General features: G+C 43.4%; 1 protein-coding gene across 8 annotated transcripts in view; it reads left to right on the forward strand.

The window, feature by feature from the left end:
• The first annotated feature begins 588 nt into the window (after window positions 1-588).
• Window positions 589-16,085, forward strand: part of LOC149435331 (nuclear factor 7, brain-like) — a 192,926-nt gene continuing 177,429 nt past the window's right edge. For all 8 annotated transcript variants that reach the window (XR_016308513.1, XM_089662769.1, XM_089662771.1 and 5 more), the window contains exons 1-7: window positions 589-657; window positions 2,291-2,493; window positions 7,457-7,927; window positions 9,553-9,648; window positions 9,821-10,054; window positions 10,139-10,161; window positions 15,078-15,208. Coding sequence is in view for 7 of the 8 variants with exons in the window: in XM_089662769.1 (XP_089518895.1) it covers window positions 609-657; window positions 2,291-2,493; window positions 7,457-7,927; window positions 9,553-9,648; window positions 9,821-10,054; window positions 10,139-10,161; window positions 15,078-15,208 (1,207 nt within the window). In the remaining variant the exon portion in view is untranslated. The remainder of the gene's footprint in view (window positions 658-2,290; window positions 2,494-7,456; window positions 7,928-9,552; window positions 9,649-9,820; window positions 10,055-10,138; window positions 10,162-15,077; window positions 15,209-16,085) is intronic.

The raw sequence follows: 16,085 nt of genomic DNA on the forward strand, positions 1-16,085 counted from the left end.
CTATTTCTAGGGGTGCCGAGTGAATGCTGCATGATGTGCCGGGGCAGCTGTACACTTGGTAGTGTGTCCTTCACAAGCTGAGAAACTATGGTGTGAGTGCTGGTTGATCGTACCTGTGAAGTGTATGACTTGTTCTTGGTGTTTGTGTCCGGCCTTGCATTACACCTACAAAATTCAGTCCATCTATGGCTGGCCTAAAATTGGTAACTGAGAAGACTTTTCAGTACACGTCTCCTTTTCAGGCTGGCTGACTCTCGAGGAAACCTCCGACTGAGCCGTTCCAATTAGGAACGCATTCACCTGTGCAAAATTTTCTTCCTGAACAATGAGTTCTGTCATACAGGTTTTTTCTAACTGAGGCACAAATGGTAAATATGAAAGAGCCCAAACTCAGCCTAGTGGTTTAAAAGGAGAAAACCTAGTTTTAATTTTTTTTTTTCCCCCTCTAATTAACCAAAGTAAGTTTCTTCTATAGTCCAGACTATAATAAAATACAAAGTACTGTACAAAACTACTATACCTTCCCTACAACCCATATATAAGGAGGAGTCCTTATCATCCGCATTGTTTTTTGTCTTATAGATGATGCTGAAGTGGTGAAGACCAGGATGAACAAACGGGCTGGAAGGGAGGAATATTACGTCCATTACGTTGGCTGTAAGTACAAACTGTCACACAAGCACCACCAAACATATTTACCTCTCCTGTGAGCGTTACTGGGTGGGTAACCGGAACATTTCTCCAGCATTAGTAATGATTGCAAGCAGAGTTTAGGTTATGGGGTCACCCCAAAGAACAATATGGTGTGTCAGAAACAGTCGGTTGGGCTTCGTTCACACCATTTGTGCAGAAAAACTGATGGAAACGAACGCGAAGATTTCACTTGCAGAGACGTCGGTTTTTATGTGCGATTCAGTGAGTTTTATACACCTTGCAGACGGCAGAAAAAAAAATCTATGCGTGATTCTAGTGTTGTGGTGTGAACAGGGCACATAGAGAACAATTGATTTTGTTGTGCCCTTTCAGAACATGTGCAGAAAAACTGCCGTCCCTGCACCATGGTGTGAACGAGCCCTTGTAGTTGAAGGGAAGTTTAGAAAATCTCTATGTACTAGATGAGGCAGCCATGCAGAGAAGTTGGTACAGTCAGTACTCCCTCTGCTAGCCAAGATAAGTAATAAAATGGAGTTTCACTTTGAAGCAAAAGTCTTTGGATGTCTTTACATCGTCACCGACACATGCGCTGCGCATTGGACATTGTGAAGACAGATTCCTTGAAATGTAGTTTTTGTTTGTTTTTTTTTTTTTAAAAAGTCTATGCACGTCCGTTGGCAAAAAAAAAAACTGTTCTATCAATTCTTCAAAGTGGTATTTTAAAGCCATGATGTGAATCCGCACGTTCCTAACCCCAGAAACCACCAAACAGCTCATCCACTCCCTCATCATATCACGACTCGACTACTGCAACTCCCTCCTCACTGGCCTGCCTCGCCGCTGGCTATCCCCGCTTCAGTCCATCCTGAATACAGCTGCCAGACTCGTTCACCTTTCCAACCGCTCCGTCTCCGCCACCCCCCCTCTGCCAATCCCTCCACTGGCCTCCACCCCCCTCTGCCAATCCCTCCACTGGCTTCCGATTGCACAACGGATCAAATTCAAAATCCTAACACTGACGTACAAAGCTGTCCACCATACTGCCCCAAATTACATCTCCGACCTAATATCCAAGTACCGCCCAACACGCACACTCCGCTCCTCACAAGACCTCCTTCTCTCTAGTTCCCTGGTCTCCTCCTCCCATGCCCGCCTCCAGGACTTCTCCAGGGCGTCACCCATCCTCTGGAACTCCCTGCCCCAACCCATCAGATTATCACCTACTCTCCTCTCCTTTAGGCGCACCCTGAAAACCCATCTCTTCAGGGAAGCCTACTCCACCCCCTGCTAACTTGCCGACCTCCTTCACTCTTCCCACCACTCCATCCCCCACAGCTATCTCCTCCTGTGCCACCATCCCCTCCCTCCTAGATTGTAAGCTCCAAGGAGCAGGGCCCTCGATCACCTCATGTTTTGCCTTGTATTGGTATTGTTCTGTCACATGTTCTGTCCCCCTTTGTAATGTACAGTGCTGAGCGAACTATTGGCGCTTTATAAATACTGTATAATAATAATAATATGCTTCACCAATGGCTGTGGAGTGAGATTTATCCCTGTAATCAATATTTGTATAACATCCGATTGTATGCCTTTTACTCGTCTTGTCTCCTTCTGAAAGTATCTGCTAACTTTACAGTGAACTGCCGCCAAAATGAGTGGGTGGATAAAACCCGTTTGGTGCTGGTCAAACCAGTGGAAGAGGAAGAGGAGGAGGAGGATGAGGCAGAAAATGAGGAGGACGACGCAGAAAATGAGGATGATGCAGTAGAGGAAATCAATCCGGAGACTGCTGAAAATGGAAACTCACCCCAAAGAGAGGAGGATGAGCCTCAAGCAAAGGTAATGCAGAACACAAATCCAGTCTATCCATCCTGGTAGCTCTGACTACAGCTTGGAATTATTTGGTTGTCTCCACTCTTGTTAAGAGGAAAAACGTTTCCCTCTGAGAGTTCTATGTACATTGCAGGGATTTTAACAAACTTTGTTGCAGATTCCTATCTTTTTGTTCTGAAGAAATATCTGCTTGTATCCATGTGCAAAATGAGTGTGAATGGGAGTGGTTTTATAATTATCAGCTGCGGCACACGCCCCCTACCTAGTTGGATCACGCACATGTATGTGATCCAGTGCAGCGGGCCCGCACTGTTGACGTTAATGTACAGTGAGCAACTTGTTAATCCCTGCCCATAGGAGACATCTTCCTCTGCCATATAACAATTCAAGAGTGGAGATTCAGATGATAAAATGGGTGACTGGTCCACTTTTTAAATATGGAGGAGCATTGTGCAAGGCAGTCTAAGTCCTCTACTCCAGAGTTTCTCAAACATTTTTCAGTCAAGGCACCCTTTAACCACTTGCCGCCCTGCCACTGTATAAATACGGCGGCAGGGTGGTACGGGCAGGCAAAACCACGTTTTAAAACGTGTGTTTTGTAAACAGGTAGGGTGCGCGCGTGCGAGGCGCGCCGCCGCCCTACCTGTCCCGCCGATCACAGCCGCGGATGTCAGTCACCGGGTCACAGCCGGTCCTTACCGGCGATCGGCGGCAATCAGTGACAGAGAGCACAGCTGCAGTAGCTGTGCTTTCTGTCCCTTCCCTGACAGCTCCAGGACACGGTGATCGGGACAGAAGAGTTTCACTCTCCCAATCAGCCGTGTCCCCTGCAGTCGCCCCCCCCCCCCCCCCCCGCCCCCGCCCCCTAGTAAAACACTCCCCCTCACACAGATAACCCTTCCCTGCAAAATAAACTTAACCCCTTCCTCCCCAGTGCCATTATTACAGTGTCAGTGTTTTTTTTTTTTTTGCACTGATCACTGTATTGGTGTCACTGGGGATGTCAGTGACCCCAAGTCAGTACCCCCCCAGTGTCAGAATGCCGCAGTCCCGCCATAAGTCCCTGATCGCCGCCATTATTAGTATAAAAAAAAAACTAAAAATCCCAGTATCTTTCCCGCCATTTGTAAACGCTATAACGTTCACGTAAACCAATTAATTTACACGTATTGGGTTTTTTTTTTAGCAAAGACATGTCGCAGAATGCGTTTTGGCAGAAATTTATGACTAAATTTGTTTTTTAAATTTTTTTTACTGGACATGTTTTATAGCAAAAAGTCCAAAATATTGTTTTTTTTCCTCAAAATTGTCAGCCTTTTTTTTTACAGCGCAAAAAATAAAAACCGCACATGCGATCAAATACCACCAAAAGAAAGCTCAATTTGTGGGAGAAAAAAGGATGTAAATTTCATTTATGTACCGTATTGCATGACCGCGCAATTGTCCGTTAAACTAGTGCAGCGCTGTATAGCAAAAAAATGGCGTAAATTGCAGTATTTATACCATAGTTTGTAGACGCTATAACTTCCACACAAAGCAATCAATATATACTTATTGGGATTTTTTTTTACCAAAAACATGGAGCAGAATACATTTTGGCCTAAATTTATAACCAACTTTGAGTTTACTATATATTTTTTATAGCTGAAAGTAAAAAATATTGTTTTTCTTCAAAATTTTTGGCCTTTTTTTGTTTATAGCGTGAAAAATAAAAAGCGCACAGGTGATCAAATACCACCGAAAGAAAGCTCTATTTGTGGGTAAAAAAAGGACGTAAATTTCATTTGGGTGCAGCATTGCATGACCGCGCAATTATCAGTTGAATTAGTGCAGCGCCGAGTAGCAAAAAGAGGCGTGGTCATTAAGGGGGGTAAATCCTCTGGAGGTCAAGTGGTTAAAGTTATGGACAGTCCCGAGGCACCCTTTAAAGTTATGGACAGTCTTAAGGACACCCCATTCTAAAATGTGAAAAACTATTCTAATAGTTTTATATAACACAGCAACATCCACACACAGAGGACGCCCAACATTAGAGGTGATTTATTCTTCCAAAGCAAATACACTTTTGCACACTGGTACTGACTAGTATTCCAATGTTTCTCTTCTCCCTCGTTTTTTATATATCGCTGAGCTAATGTGACCCTAGCACTGATGGGGAGGGGTAAGAGAGGGTCAAACTAGGATGCTGTGCAGGCAACTGACATCCTCCTTATCAGTTGATGACATTGTTTGTCAGGATGCCGGCGGCTAGAAGGTCGTAATAGTGCACAATGAAAATCTGCGGCTTTGTGTAACTAAAAGGCTGACTTGTTCCACCCGCTGGCTTATATACAAGTTTTGGGCAATTTTTAGAAATTTTGCCAAGGCACCCTGGTTGAGAGGCTGCTCTAGTCTCTCTAATAGTACATGCCCCCCATTGAAGTACCTTGGTAATTTTGTTCTATTAATCACGTACTTCTGATATATAACTCCTGTTTTACTAGAAGTAACTTCTCTAATCTGTTTTTTAATTGTTTTTTGGCTGAGACCCTGAAAGAAAAAAAATGAAGTAAGCAATTGCATGAAACCGATAAAACCCAAGGACAGCAAAACTCAAGCTTTGTATAGTGATTGTTTATTATTACATTCTTATAGTCAGCAGCTATCTCTAAAAGCTGAGAAAGTAAAACCTTGAGAAGGAAGGGGTGAGAACATTCCAGCGCAAAGTTCAGTCTGTGTACAATGTGGGCAATGCATAACTGTTGTGTAAATTAGATGTTCTTGTGCTTAAATGAGCAATATAGTGAATATTGTTTGTCAGGTTGTTGAAGGTTTTTTTAATTTTTTTTTCATCAAACTTCTCAGAGACCTGTTGCAATTTGCATATACTCATGAATTTCACTTCCTTTTTATTTTATTTTTTTTAGCAATCGCCTGATTGCTAAGTGTTAAGGTCTTACTGCTAGTCACAAAATCATTCCTTCCCCTTCCCAATATTTTCATCAGCCTCATAGATTGTAAGCTCCCAGGATCAGGGCCCTCCTAACCCTCTTGTATTGAACTGTATTGTCTCCCGTTATATTGTACAGCGCTGAGCAAACTGTTGGCGCTATATAAATCCTAAAGAATAAGTATAAATCAGCACACACATATATATATATAAAATCCTCAGAAATCCCTTAAAGTCATATCAATATCCTTCCCCTGAAGTACTAATAAAACATATATTCATTGACTTAAACCCAAAAACCCACAATTATAGTGAAAAAAATCAAGACCCAAAGAGATTACCCAAAAATAAAAAATATCAAATATATATAAAAGAACAAAAATAAAATAAAGTCCCAATATGCAAAGTGCTTAAATTGATCTTTGTTTGGACACATTATTTGGACACTTTGCATATTGGGACTTTATTTTATTTTTGTTCTTTTATATATATTTGATATTTTTTATTTTTGGGTAATCTCTTTGGGTCTTGATTTTTTCACTATAATTGTGGGTTTTTGGGTTTAAGTCAATGAATATATGCTATATAAATCCTGTATAATAATAGTAATCAGCCTCTTCATGCTCGTAATTCTGTGATCAAAGGCATGGCAATTGTTGTGCTCCCTAATGAATGCGCCACTATTCTGGCAGATCACTACGGGCCTACGTCTGCACGAGTGGTGGTGGTGCACGTGTTGGGCCTTCACCTGCTGCCCATGAAAATGATATATTCCTATTCTGAATAGTGAATGGCAGTGGGGAAAGAGAGAGCACATGGTCGACCAATGCTAGCTTGGCATCTATACCAGCAATCAAAATGAAACAAAGTGCTGCATGCATTGTGTCCCATGAGGAAATCCTATTTCAGAATCCTACCTGGCTGTAGATGGAACCAGCCGGGTTCTTTTTTACGCCCATCCAGATGTCCCTTTAAATCAGTGGTTCTCAACCTTCCTAATGCCGTGACCCTTTAATACAGTTCCTCATGTTATGGTGACCCCCAACCATAAAATTATTTACCCAGTAATTATAATTCATGAAGTGTCGTTTTACCTCCAATACTGCTGCTTTTAACACAGTAGCTGCTTTTAACACAGTAGCTGCTTTTAACACAGTAGCTGCTTTTAACACAGTAGCTGCTTTTAACACAGTAGCTGCTTTTAACACAGTAGCTGCTTTTAACACAGTAGCTGCTTTTAACACAGTAGCTGCTTTTAACACAGTAGCTGCTTTTAACACAGTAGCTGCTTTTAACACAGTAGCTGCTTTTAACACAGTAGCTGCTTTTAACACAGTAGCTGCTTTTAACACAGTAGCTGCTTTTAACACAGTAGCTGCTTTTAACACAGTAGCTGCTTTTAACACAGTAGCTGCTTTTAACACAGTAGCTGCTTTTAACACAGTAGCTGCTTTTAACACAGTAGCTGCTTTTAACACAGTAGCTGCTTTTAACACAGTAGCTGCTTTTAACACAGTAGCTGCTTTTAACACAGTAGCTGCTTTTAACACAGTAGCTGCTTTTAACACAGTAGCTGCTTTTAACACAGTAGCTGCTTTCTACACAGTAGCTGCTCTTTACACATCGGAAATATGTGTTTTCTGATGGTCTTAGGGGACCCCTGTGAAAGGGTCGTTCGACCCCCAAAGGGGTCGCGACCCACAGGTTGAGAACCACTGCTTTAAATGAAATGCCCAGGAGGGGCATTGTCACATTGGTCACATGATTAGAAGCTGGGTCCGCCAGTTACTGATCATTGGTCTGGACCATGAGCAGTTTTGCGCAGCTTGCGCTTTGTGCTAGGAATGCACAGTGAGCATCAGCCTCCCAGCAATGCATGTGTGGCCGTTACAACCCACCCTTTTCTGGCCGCTCGTATAGGTTGGGTGGTCATAAAGCGATTAATCAACCCTGAATTACTTGGTAATACACATTCATAAGCATTGTTTTGGACATTGTCTGCAAGTACCTCTCCTCATCCTCTTCTTCCTCTCCTTCTAGAAAATCAAAGTGGAGGTTCACGAAGAGCCGGCGAATAGCTCTGTTGTGGCTTCTGAGGATTTTGCGGAGGAATTGACCTGTCTGCTGTGCAATGAGCTCTTCAAGGACCCTGTTGTGGTCGAATGTGGCCACAACTTTTGCCGCAATTGCATCGACAAGGCCTGGGATGGTCAGGATTCCTTCACGTGCCCCGACTGTAAAGAAGTTATAACTGACAAAAGATTCACTAGCAACCGAGCCCTGGCCAATCTTGTGAAGAAGACTGCTGGTGCACCTGCTGTGATTTTGACTCCAGCAAAGAGCGTAGTGAAGGAAAAAGCTCGACCTCCTGAGAACTGTCTTGTGCATGAGGAGAGGCTAAAACTTTTTTGTAAGGATGATGGAGATTTGGGTTGTGTTATCTGTCGAGAGTCTCTGAAACATGCCAACCACAACTTCCTTCCCATCCTGGATGCAATGGGTGTGTACAAGGTAAGACATGTTCTGTTATTAATAATCTTTTAGATGTACTATATGGCCACAAGTTTGTGAACCTGACCAGTAACCTATGGGATCGTTGGATGTTGCATTCCAAAACTTTTGTCTGCTTAATTCGACATGCAGCTAAACCCTCCTATTCTATAAGCCAGACTGAGTTTAATCTTGAATCTTTATATAGGATAAACCTCCCGCGCCACCTGTCTATGATTCTAGTAAGGGAGCCGCTATTACCTGACTATATGCCTAGATAGAACATAATTGAATACAAACCGTGGCATAGCATTACACCACTTTGTATTCAGTCTTGAATCTTTATTCACAAAATGTGGGGTGAATCGATTAAGAAAACCGATGAGAAATGCATACAATGTATGAAATAAGTAAAACACCGATACCTAGGCTACAGATAGCAGTAAGTCCATGCTCACCAGCGATGCTGCCTCCTTTTGGAATGCAAGTTTTCGTCCACAAAGTGCTCCAAGGACTGGTTCCTTCTCTCTATTTCTAAGATGGAGTGTGAGCTCCCAAGATGCACCTGCCTCTTTTTCTGAGAACGATAGGTATTTTTGTTAACTCTTACCTCTTATCTGAACAGTCTCTAGTTTCTGTAAAACATTACATTTATTGCAAGCTAGTGGCCAAATGTAATATTGCGTAGTTAATTTCCCTGTTGAGGTCAGAACAAAAAACATGGACCATAATATGGAATTTATCCACCCCTTCCCAAACTCTGAGGCTCTAATTGGGGGTCAACCCTTCTGTGAGGGCATTTAATAAGACTTTGTAAAAGAATATTTGTGATGTCAGGTATTGATGTAGAATGAGAAGACCTGGATAGCAATCTGCATTTCAGCTTATTCCAAAGATGTTCAGTAGGGTTGAGGGCATTGCTGTGCAGGACACTCGAGTTCCCCGACGTCAAACCAGATGTCAGCGTCCCCAGTGATCCCTCAGCTATGAGATATGTATGCCTACATTGTACCTTATATAAAGAAACCGGTGCTACTGCCAATCAATAGATGGGGCAGCACAGCGGCTAAATGGTTAGCACTTCCACCTGGCAGTACTCGGGTCGTTGGTTCGAATCCCAACCACAGCACCTCCTGCCTGGAGTTTCCATGTTCTCCCTGTGCCTGCTTGGGTTTCCTCTGAGTACTCCGGTTTCCTCTCACACTCCAAAGACATGCTGGTAGATTAATTGGCTCCTGTCTAAATTGTCTTTAATGTGTGCATTTATAAATGTTAGGGACCTTAGATTGTACGCCCCTCGGGGGCGGGGACTGATGTGAATGTACAATATATATGTACAGCTCTGCATAAATTGACGGCGCTATATAAGTACCTGAAATATACATTTTACGGACCTGAGTTTGTGCATTAGGGTACAGTCTGGCGGGGACATGTAATGCTCTTCCTCAAACCTTTTCCACAAGATTGGAAGCATGCATTTGTTTATAATGTCTCTGTATGGTGTAGAATTAATAGTACCCTTCACTGGAAACACCTGAACTGTCATTTGGAGGTGTGTCCACATACTTTGGGCTATATATTGAGTTTGATAGGTTTGCTATGTTTGGGGTAACCTGTTTAACGCATTCACATTTTGTTCCCTACAGACAGAACTGTCTTCTATAGTAACCCCACTGGAAGAAGCCTTGAAGGTGGCTGAACAGATGGCTAAACAGCAGAACGATAGGATTGAAAAACACAGAGTAAGTAAAGGACACCCTGTGATCTTCTATATAGATGCAAGTCAGACATACCCCTATAAAATGGAAATCTTCACTTTAGATCCACTTTGAATGTACCATTAGGCATGCATGATGCAGGCTCCTAGCCAGTCCCGTTTTTCGATTTCTGAACTGTAACATTTCATCTTCACAGAACAACATGCAGGAGTACCGGGAGCACATAGAGTCTGAATTCGTGAAGCTGCACAATTTCCTGAAGGAGCGAGAGGAGAAACTGATGGAGAAACTACAGGAAGAGGGTGAAAGTCTGCTGACCGAAATGGAAGCCAACATCGCCAAGATACAGGAGAATATAGACAGCATCAAAGAGAGTATTGCTACAGCCAGCGACAAACTGAGCGACAAAGACTCCATTTCTTTCTTGACTGTAAGTGCTGCAGCCACTAGGAGTTGGAATGTTTATCATTTGGTTCTTTGAATCTAACTATTTTTTATTTTTTTTCCCCTACAGGATATCAAATCTTTCATCAAGAAGTAAGTGTGCTTTTTTTTTTTTTTTGTTATCCTCTTATGTAAAAGTCTTGTATGTACTTAAATAGGTATAAATTATTTAGGTAGACAGTTTAGTAATATTTTCTAGCCAGTGATTTCATCACTGAATCCTCTCTAATCCTAATTAAAAAGGTATGCGCTAATAACAAACTTATACAAAGGTGTATATCATCATCTAAAAAAATCATTTAGTGTTTTAAATAAATAATTATAGTGTCCAAACATAAATTAGTGTCCAAAAAAAAAATATATATATTAGTGTCCAAAAAAAAATATATATTGATCTTCAGTGACTTGAACCAATTGTGAAAAATCCACCACCAAAGGAGATTAAATGAACTCACCATAGCTAATGGCTGGTCAGATTATAAACCAGCAGCAGCGCTTGTGCTCTGGGAGCAATGACCCCGATGTCCAAATAGATATGGTGATGTTTCAGATACTTCCGGATAATAATAATCACAGACAAACAACTTTGCAGCCCAAGCTCCTATGATGAACTTCTCCACTCTCTCATACCTCCATGAGAGCATGCAGTACACTCAGGGACAAAAAAGAGAACATAATGATTCATTTATCTCTTTAATAAAAAAGGTATAAGGAAACTCACAAACAAGGTGTCCAACAGACACCAGCTTCAATCGCAAAAAAAGAGGTGAGATACAATTACCGCTCACCGCGGATCTCTCCCATACAGCACAGACCAGCAAGGCTCTCTAACGTCCACATCGTGTAGGCCACGCCCAACCGGTTTCGTCACACCGACGTCATCAAGGGGCGGTACACTTTGGGTTTTTTTGTAAATGGCGCTTTTTTCTTTTTTAATTTGGTACTGAATCCTCTCTGCTTGTCCATGCAATGCAGGTAGGTTATGGCTAGTGGAAGAGTCTGGCCGGTTGGTGCTATATACATACCTTCTTGAAAATGTTGCACCTATTCCGCTATGTTGTCATTTCATACTTTTTAATTGTATCACAGCTTCTTGTATCTCTATAAGTTGGGTTCTTCTATAAAACAAATATTGATAAGAAAACCACTGCACCCTGCATCTCAAGAGGCTGGCTTTTGGGAGGCTTTGATCAAACATAAAAATGTCTTGATGGGCAGTAATCCGTTTGGAGGAGTGTATGGTCCAATGCAGACTGCATTTGCATACGGAGCTGCATACAAAGGGCTTGTTTACACTTCAAAATGTGGCATTCGATATGCTTTTTTTTAAAAACCCAATAAATGCCAATGAAGGCAACCGTTGCTAAATACAATAGTTGCCTTACTGTCCTGTTCACAAGTTGTGCTTGCTTTACTTTGCTTAACCCCTTCCTGTCCGGACCATGCCAATAAACGGCCCGACGGGAGCATTGCCGATGCTGGTGGACATTTCTAGACGCCCCCCCGAAGCATCAGAAACACATAAAAAAAGCATGTTGAAGCAAGAGAGACAAAGTAACACTCACATGTAATACACTTCAGATTTGAAGGCATCGTTCACCTTTGGGACGGTTTCTACCCATATTTAGTGTGTAACATGAAATATTGTTACATCCCCTCACCTGAATCACTGGGTGCTTTTCCCTGTAGCCGCCTTTTAGTGTTTTGAGTTTGGCATGGTTGTACATCATTCACTCTCTGATTTAGTGGGGTTTGTGAATACAAGTTTTCACCTTCTGCCTCCAATGTCAGCTGCTGTATCAGAGGGAGCCCTGGATCACAATTGAGCTCAAGTGCCGTTAGGGTGTCCAGTGTTTACATCACCAGTCCCATAATGGAGCGAACCTCTATATGCTCCCAGGACTGGGATGTAAATCACGCAGGGGCCTGCTGTGCATTGCTTCCATGATGTATTGATAGCGGTTGCAATGATCTGCAGGCCTAAATGCAAGAAAATGGATGCACACTTTTTTTTTTCCTATTACCTCGGCTCAGGTGGCGTCTCACATTTGCTTGTTCCAAAGTCATGGCTGGACTTGGTAAGGTGAATAAGAAGGCTTGTATACATCCTGAGCTTTGCTGTTATACCTCCTTTAAAGTGTTACTAAACCCACAACTGTAAAATCATTCTGTATATGCATTAAAGCATGCTTGTTATACTCACTGTGGAACCTAAGGGGTTAATCCTGCAGACTGTAAAAAGGCTTTTTGATCCTGTCTTCTCTGATTCTCCCCTTTTACTGTCCCCAACCCATCTGCTGATAGTATAGAGTCACTCTGCACATGCTCAGTTTAGTGTGTATTTTAAATTTTATTTTTCTTTTGGGAGGGTGCATGTGATCAGCACAGGGCCAATCAGCACTGTCCAGATAGAGGATCAGGGTCATGCAGCCTCATAGGACAGTCAGAAGAGAATGAAAACTAAAAGCTGTATTTGGCCGGGCATTAATAGAAGTCACAAGATTGCTATATACTGCTGATGAGAAAAGGTTTTTAGCAGTTTATATTTACTTAAAAAAAAAAAAAAATCCTGCATCCTCCAAGAGCAAAATTAATATTCCTCTTACAAGCTTTAACCAATATTGTGCTGGACACTGATAGAAGTCACAAGACTGCTATATACTGCTGATGAGAAAAGGGATTTAGCAGTTTATATTTACTAAAATAATCGCATTTCCATGTTCTGTGTACTGTGGGAGACCAGATATATTCAATGCAGGGGCTGGGGTTTGGTAAAACTTTAAGACCGAATATGTTCTAATTTTTTTATATCCTAAAAAAAGCAAAAACTGAAACATATCCACTACAAAGCGATATTATAAAAGATTTGTTGCCTAGTCAAGATGGGACGAATAAATCACAAGTCACACCGTAAGAGATCATAACCTATTACTACATAAATCATGAACAAATGGAAAAACCCCCTAAGCATCATAACCGGCCATGGTAGGTGTTAATACTGAATATTAGATTTGAAATAACTCAGGTCTTTTTTTAAGCCACATCCAGGGGGAAAAAAAATAAAGCTCAGTTTATGCAGTGTCCATGCTCAGCTGGGCTCATGGAAGGGGGCAGCAACCACATGCATTGGCATTGACCAATCACAGCTCTCACAGTATTTCTCATTGGCTGCAAGAATGCAGTCAGCGAGGGAGAAATGATTGCTTTAACACCTATAAAGGCTGTAAAAGCAAACTGTAAAAAAAAAAAAAAGGAAAAAAAAATCTTTATCACCCCCCACAAGTACAGTGTCACCATGGTGACACTGTACTGCTAGGGTGACCGTATGTTTAAAAAAAACCATAATATAAAAAAATTAAATCAAAATGTAAAATATAATTTTTGGTTTATAAACTAATTTGTTTTTTTTTTACTAAAAAGATAGGTGAATACATTTTGGCCAAGATTTATGAAGAAAGATTATTTGCAAAATTTTATGAGAACAATTTTTTTTTCAAAATGTTTGGACTTTTTCATGTTATATAGCAAAAAAAATAAATAAATAAAACTCCCAATGGTGAATAAATACCACCAAAATAAAGTTTTCAGTCTCAAAGAAATTGCTAAAAAATTCATGAGTACAGTGTTGCATGACCGCGCAATTGTCATTCAAAGTGTGATAGCGCTGAAAGCTGAAAATTGTCCTGGACAGGAAGGGGGGGGAGAGTGTCCGGACTGGAAGGGGGGGAGAGTGTCCGGACTGGAAGGGGGGGAGAGTGTCCGGACTGGAAGGGGGGGAGAGTGTCCGGACTGGAAGGGGGGGAGAGTGTCCGGACTGGAAGGGGGGGAGAGTGTCCGGACTGGAAGGGGGGGAGAGTGTCCGGACTGGAAGGGGGGGAGAGTGTCCGGACTGGAAGGGGGGGGGTGAAAGTGTCCGGACTGGAAGGGGGGGGGGGTGAAAGTGTCCGGACTGGAAGGGGGGGGGTGAAAGTGTCCGGACTGGAAGGGGGGGGGGGTGAAAGTGTCCGGACTGGAAGGGGGGGGGGTGAAAGTGTCCGGACTGGAAGGGGGGGGGGGTGAAAGTGTCCGGACTGGAAGGGGGGGGGGTGAAAGTGTCCGGACTGGAAGGGGGGGGGGTGAAAGTGTCCGGACTGGAAGGGGGGGGGGTGAAAGTGTCCGGACTGGAAGGGGGGGGGTGAAAGTGTCCGGACTGGAAGGGGGGGGGTGAAAGTGTCCGGACTGGAAGGGGGGGGGGGTGAAAGTGTCCGGACTGGAAGGGGGGGGGGGGGTGAAAGTGTCCGGACTGGAAGGGGGGGGGTGAAAGTGTCCGGACTGGAAGGGGGGGGGGGTGAAAGTGTCCGGACTGGAAGGGGGGGGGGTGAAAGTGTCCGGACTGGAAGGGGGGGGGTGAAAGTGTCCGGACTGGAAGGGGGGGGGTGAAAGTGTCCGGACTGGAAGGGGGGGGGTGAAAGTGTCCGGACTGGAAGGGGGGGGGGTGAAAGTGTCCGGACTGGAAGGGCGGGAGGGGAAAGTGTCCGGACTGGAAGTGCGGGAGGGGAAAGTGTCCGGACTGGAAGTGCGGGAGGGGAAAGTGTCCGGACTGGAAGGGGGGGTGAAAGTGTCCGGACTGGAAGTGGTCTGCTATAGACGGATAGGCTTTGTTCATATTTCATGTCTGAGGTTCACAACCACTTTAAGGAATAGCTGTCCTCTCCAGATTAGGAGGGGGGGGGGGGGGGTTTGAATCCATAATTCTGTGTACATAAAACAAGCTTTGGTGTAGAGCGTATAGTTCTCGAAACGCATAAATGCTGTTTCCCTTTGATGGGCATCAGGTGGGAATTTGTGCTCGATGGTTTTCTGTGTGTCTGAAGCTTTTCATCCGTTGAGTATATAGCAGCTTGTTTCTGCTAATAAATGTTACGTGTGCTAATGCTCAATGCTGGTGTGCCCTCTTCTTGTTTTCTGTGTATACCTTCATCTCCCTACACGAACACCTTCTATAAAGCACCTTTCCCCTTTCCTTCCAGGTGTCAGGAGCAACAGAAAGAGGCCTTGTCATCTGGGAACACCCTCGTCGACAAGGAGCTGAGCCAAGATGCTTACAAGGTGCCAATTCAGTCCTCCATGTGGGAGGAAATGAAGACTGCCGTTGTTCCAAGTAAGTTCTGCCCCTTCTTTGATTATGGATGATGGACTGTGCTTACAGACTAGGGAGACCACAGGGGTCCTGAAACTTCAGTTGGCCATCAGACTGGGCTAGACTGTGGTTAGTGGGAGCAACAAAAAAATGTAAATGCCCTGTCTGCGGTGGTAAGTGGGAGTAACAAAGACTCAACATCAGTGGGAGAAAAATTGACTCCATGAGGGAGAAAAATCTCCCAGCTTCGGTGGTCCGTGGGGTAAAAACATGCCCTTACTGTAAGTGATCAATGAGAGGAATTGTGCGCCATAGCTTGGTGTTGGGTTGGGAAAGGCCCTTATTAGCGCTTGTTTCCAGACATTCTGTGACCCGCTCTGCTTCTGTATTGGCTGGATGACGAGATCACTACGCCGGCAGTGCCCAAGAATAATTGCCGGGTGCTGTGACACTAAAGTACTGCCATTTGGAACCACTGATGGTTTCCACTTTGTTTTGCTTAACTAAGAAGAATAGGGCGTTCACATTGTTTAGGATTTAGAGCTTTCCATATTACTGTTGGTATACTCTGCACTGTCTGAGACCAAAATTACAGGCAGGAAGGAATCCTCTCCTGCCTCTTCTGCTATACTAAATTACCCTTCTCCATAGTGCATTGGTTTTTTGTAACGGAACCGACCCAGGCTGCACTTGGGTACTTCCGCTAGAATACCACTTCCCCGTCTGAACACCCAACAACAGACACCACAGCCGACCATACAAGACTAGATGACACCAATCATGAAGTAAACCAGGAGGTAGACTACTTTATTGGAACACAGATACAAGATGTATACACACAGGGGACAATCCCCCCTCCCTGCATAATGACTCAGGGCTGGGCAATCTACACTTAGCA

This window comes from Staurois parvus, unplaced genomic scaffold, assembly GCF_062004578.1.
Source record: "Staurois parvus isolate SC_StPar_1 unplaced genomic scaffold, SC_StPar_1.0 ptg001538l, whole genome shotgun sequence".
NCBI classification, from domain to species: Eukaryota; Metazoa; Chordata; class Amphibia; order Anura; family Ranidae; genus Staurois; species Staurois parvus.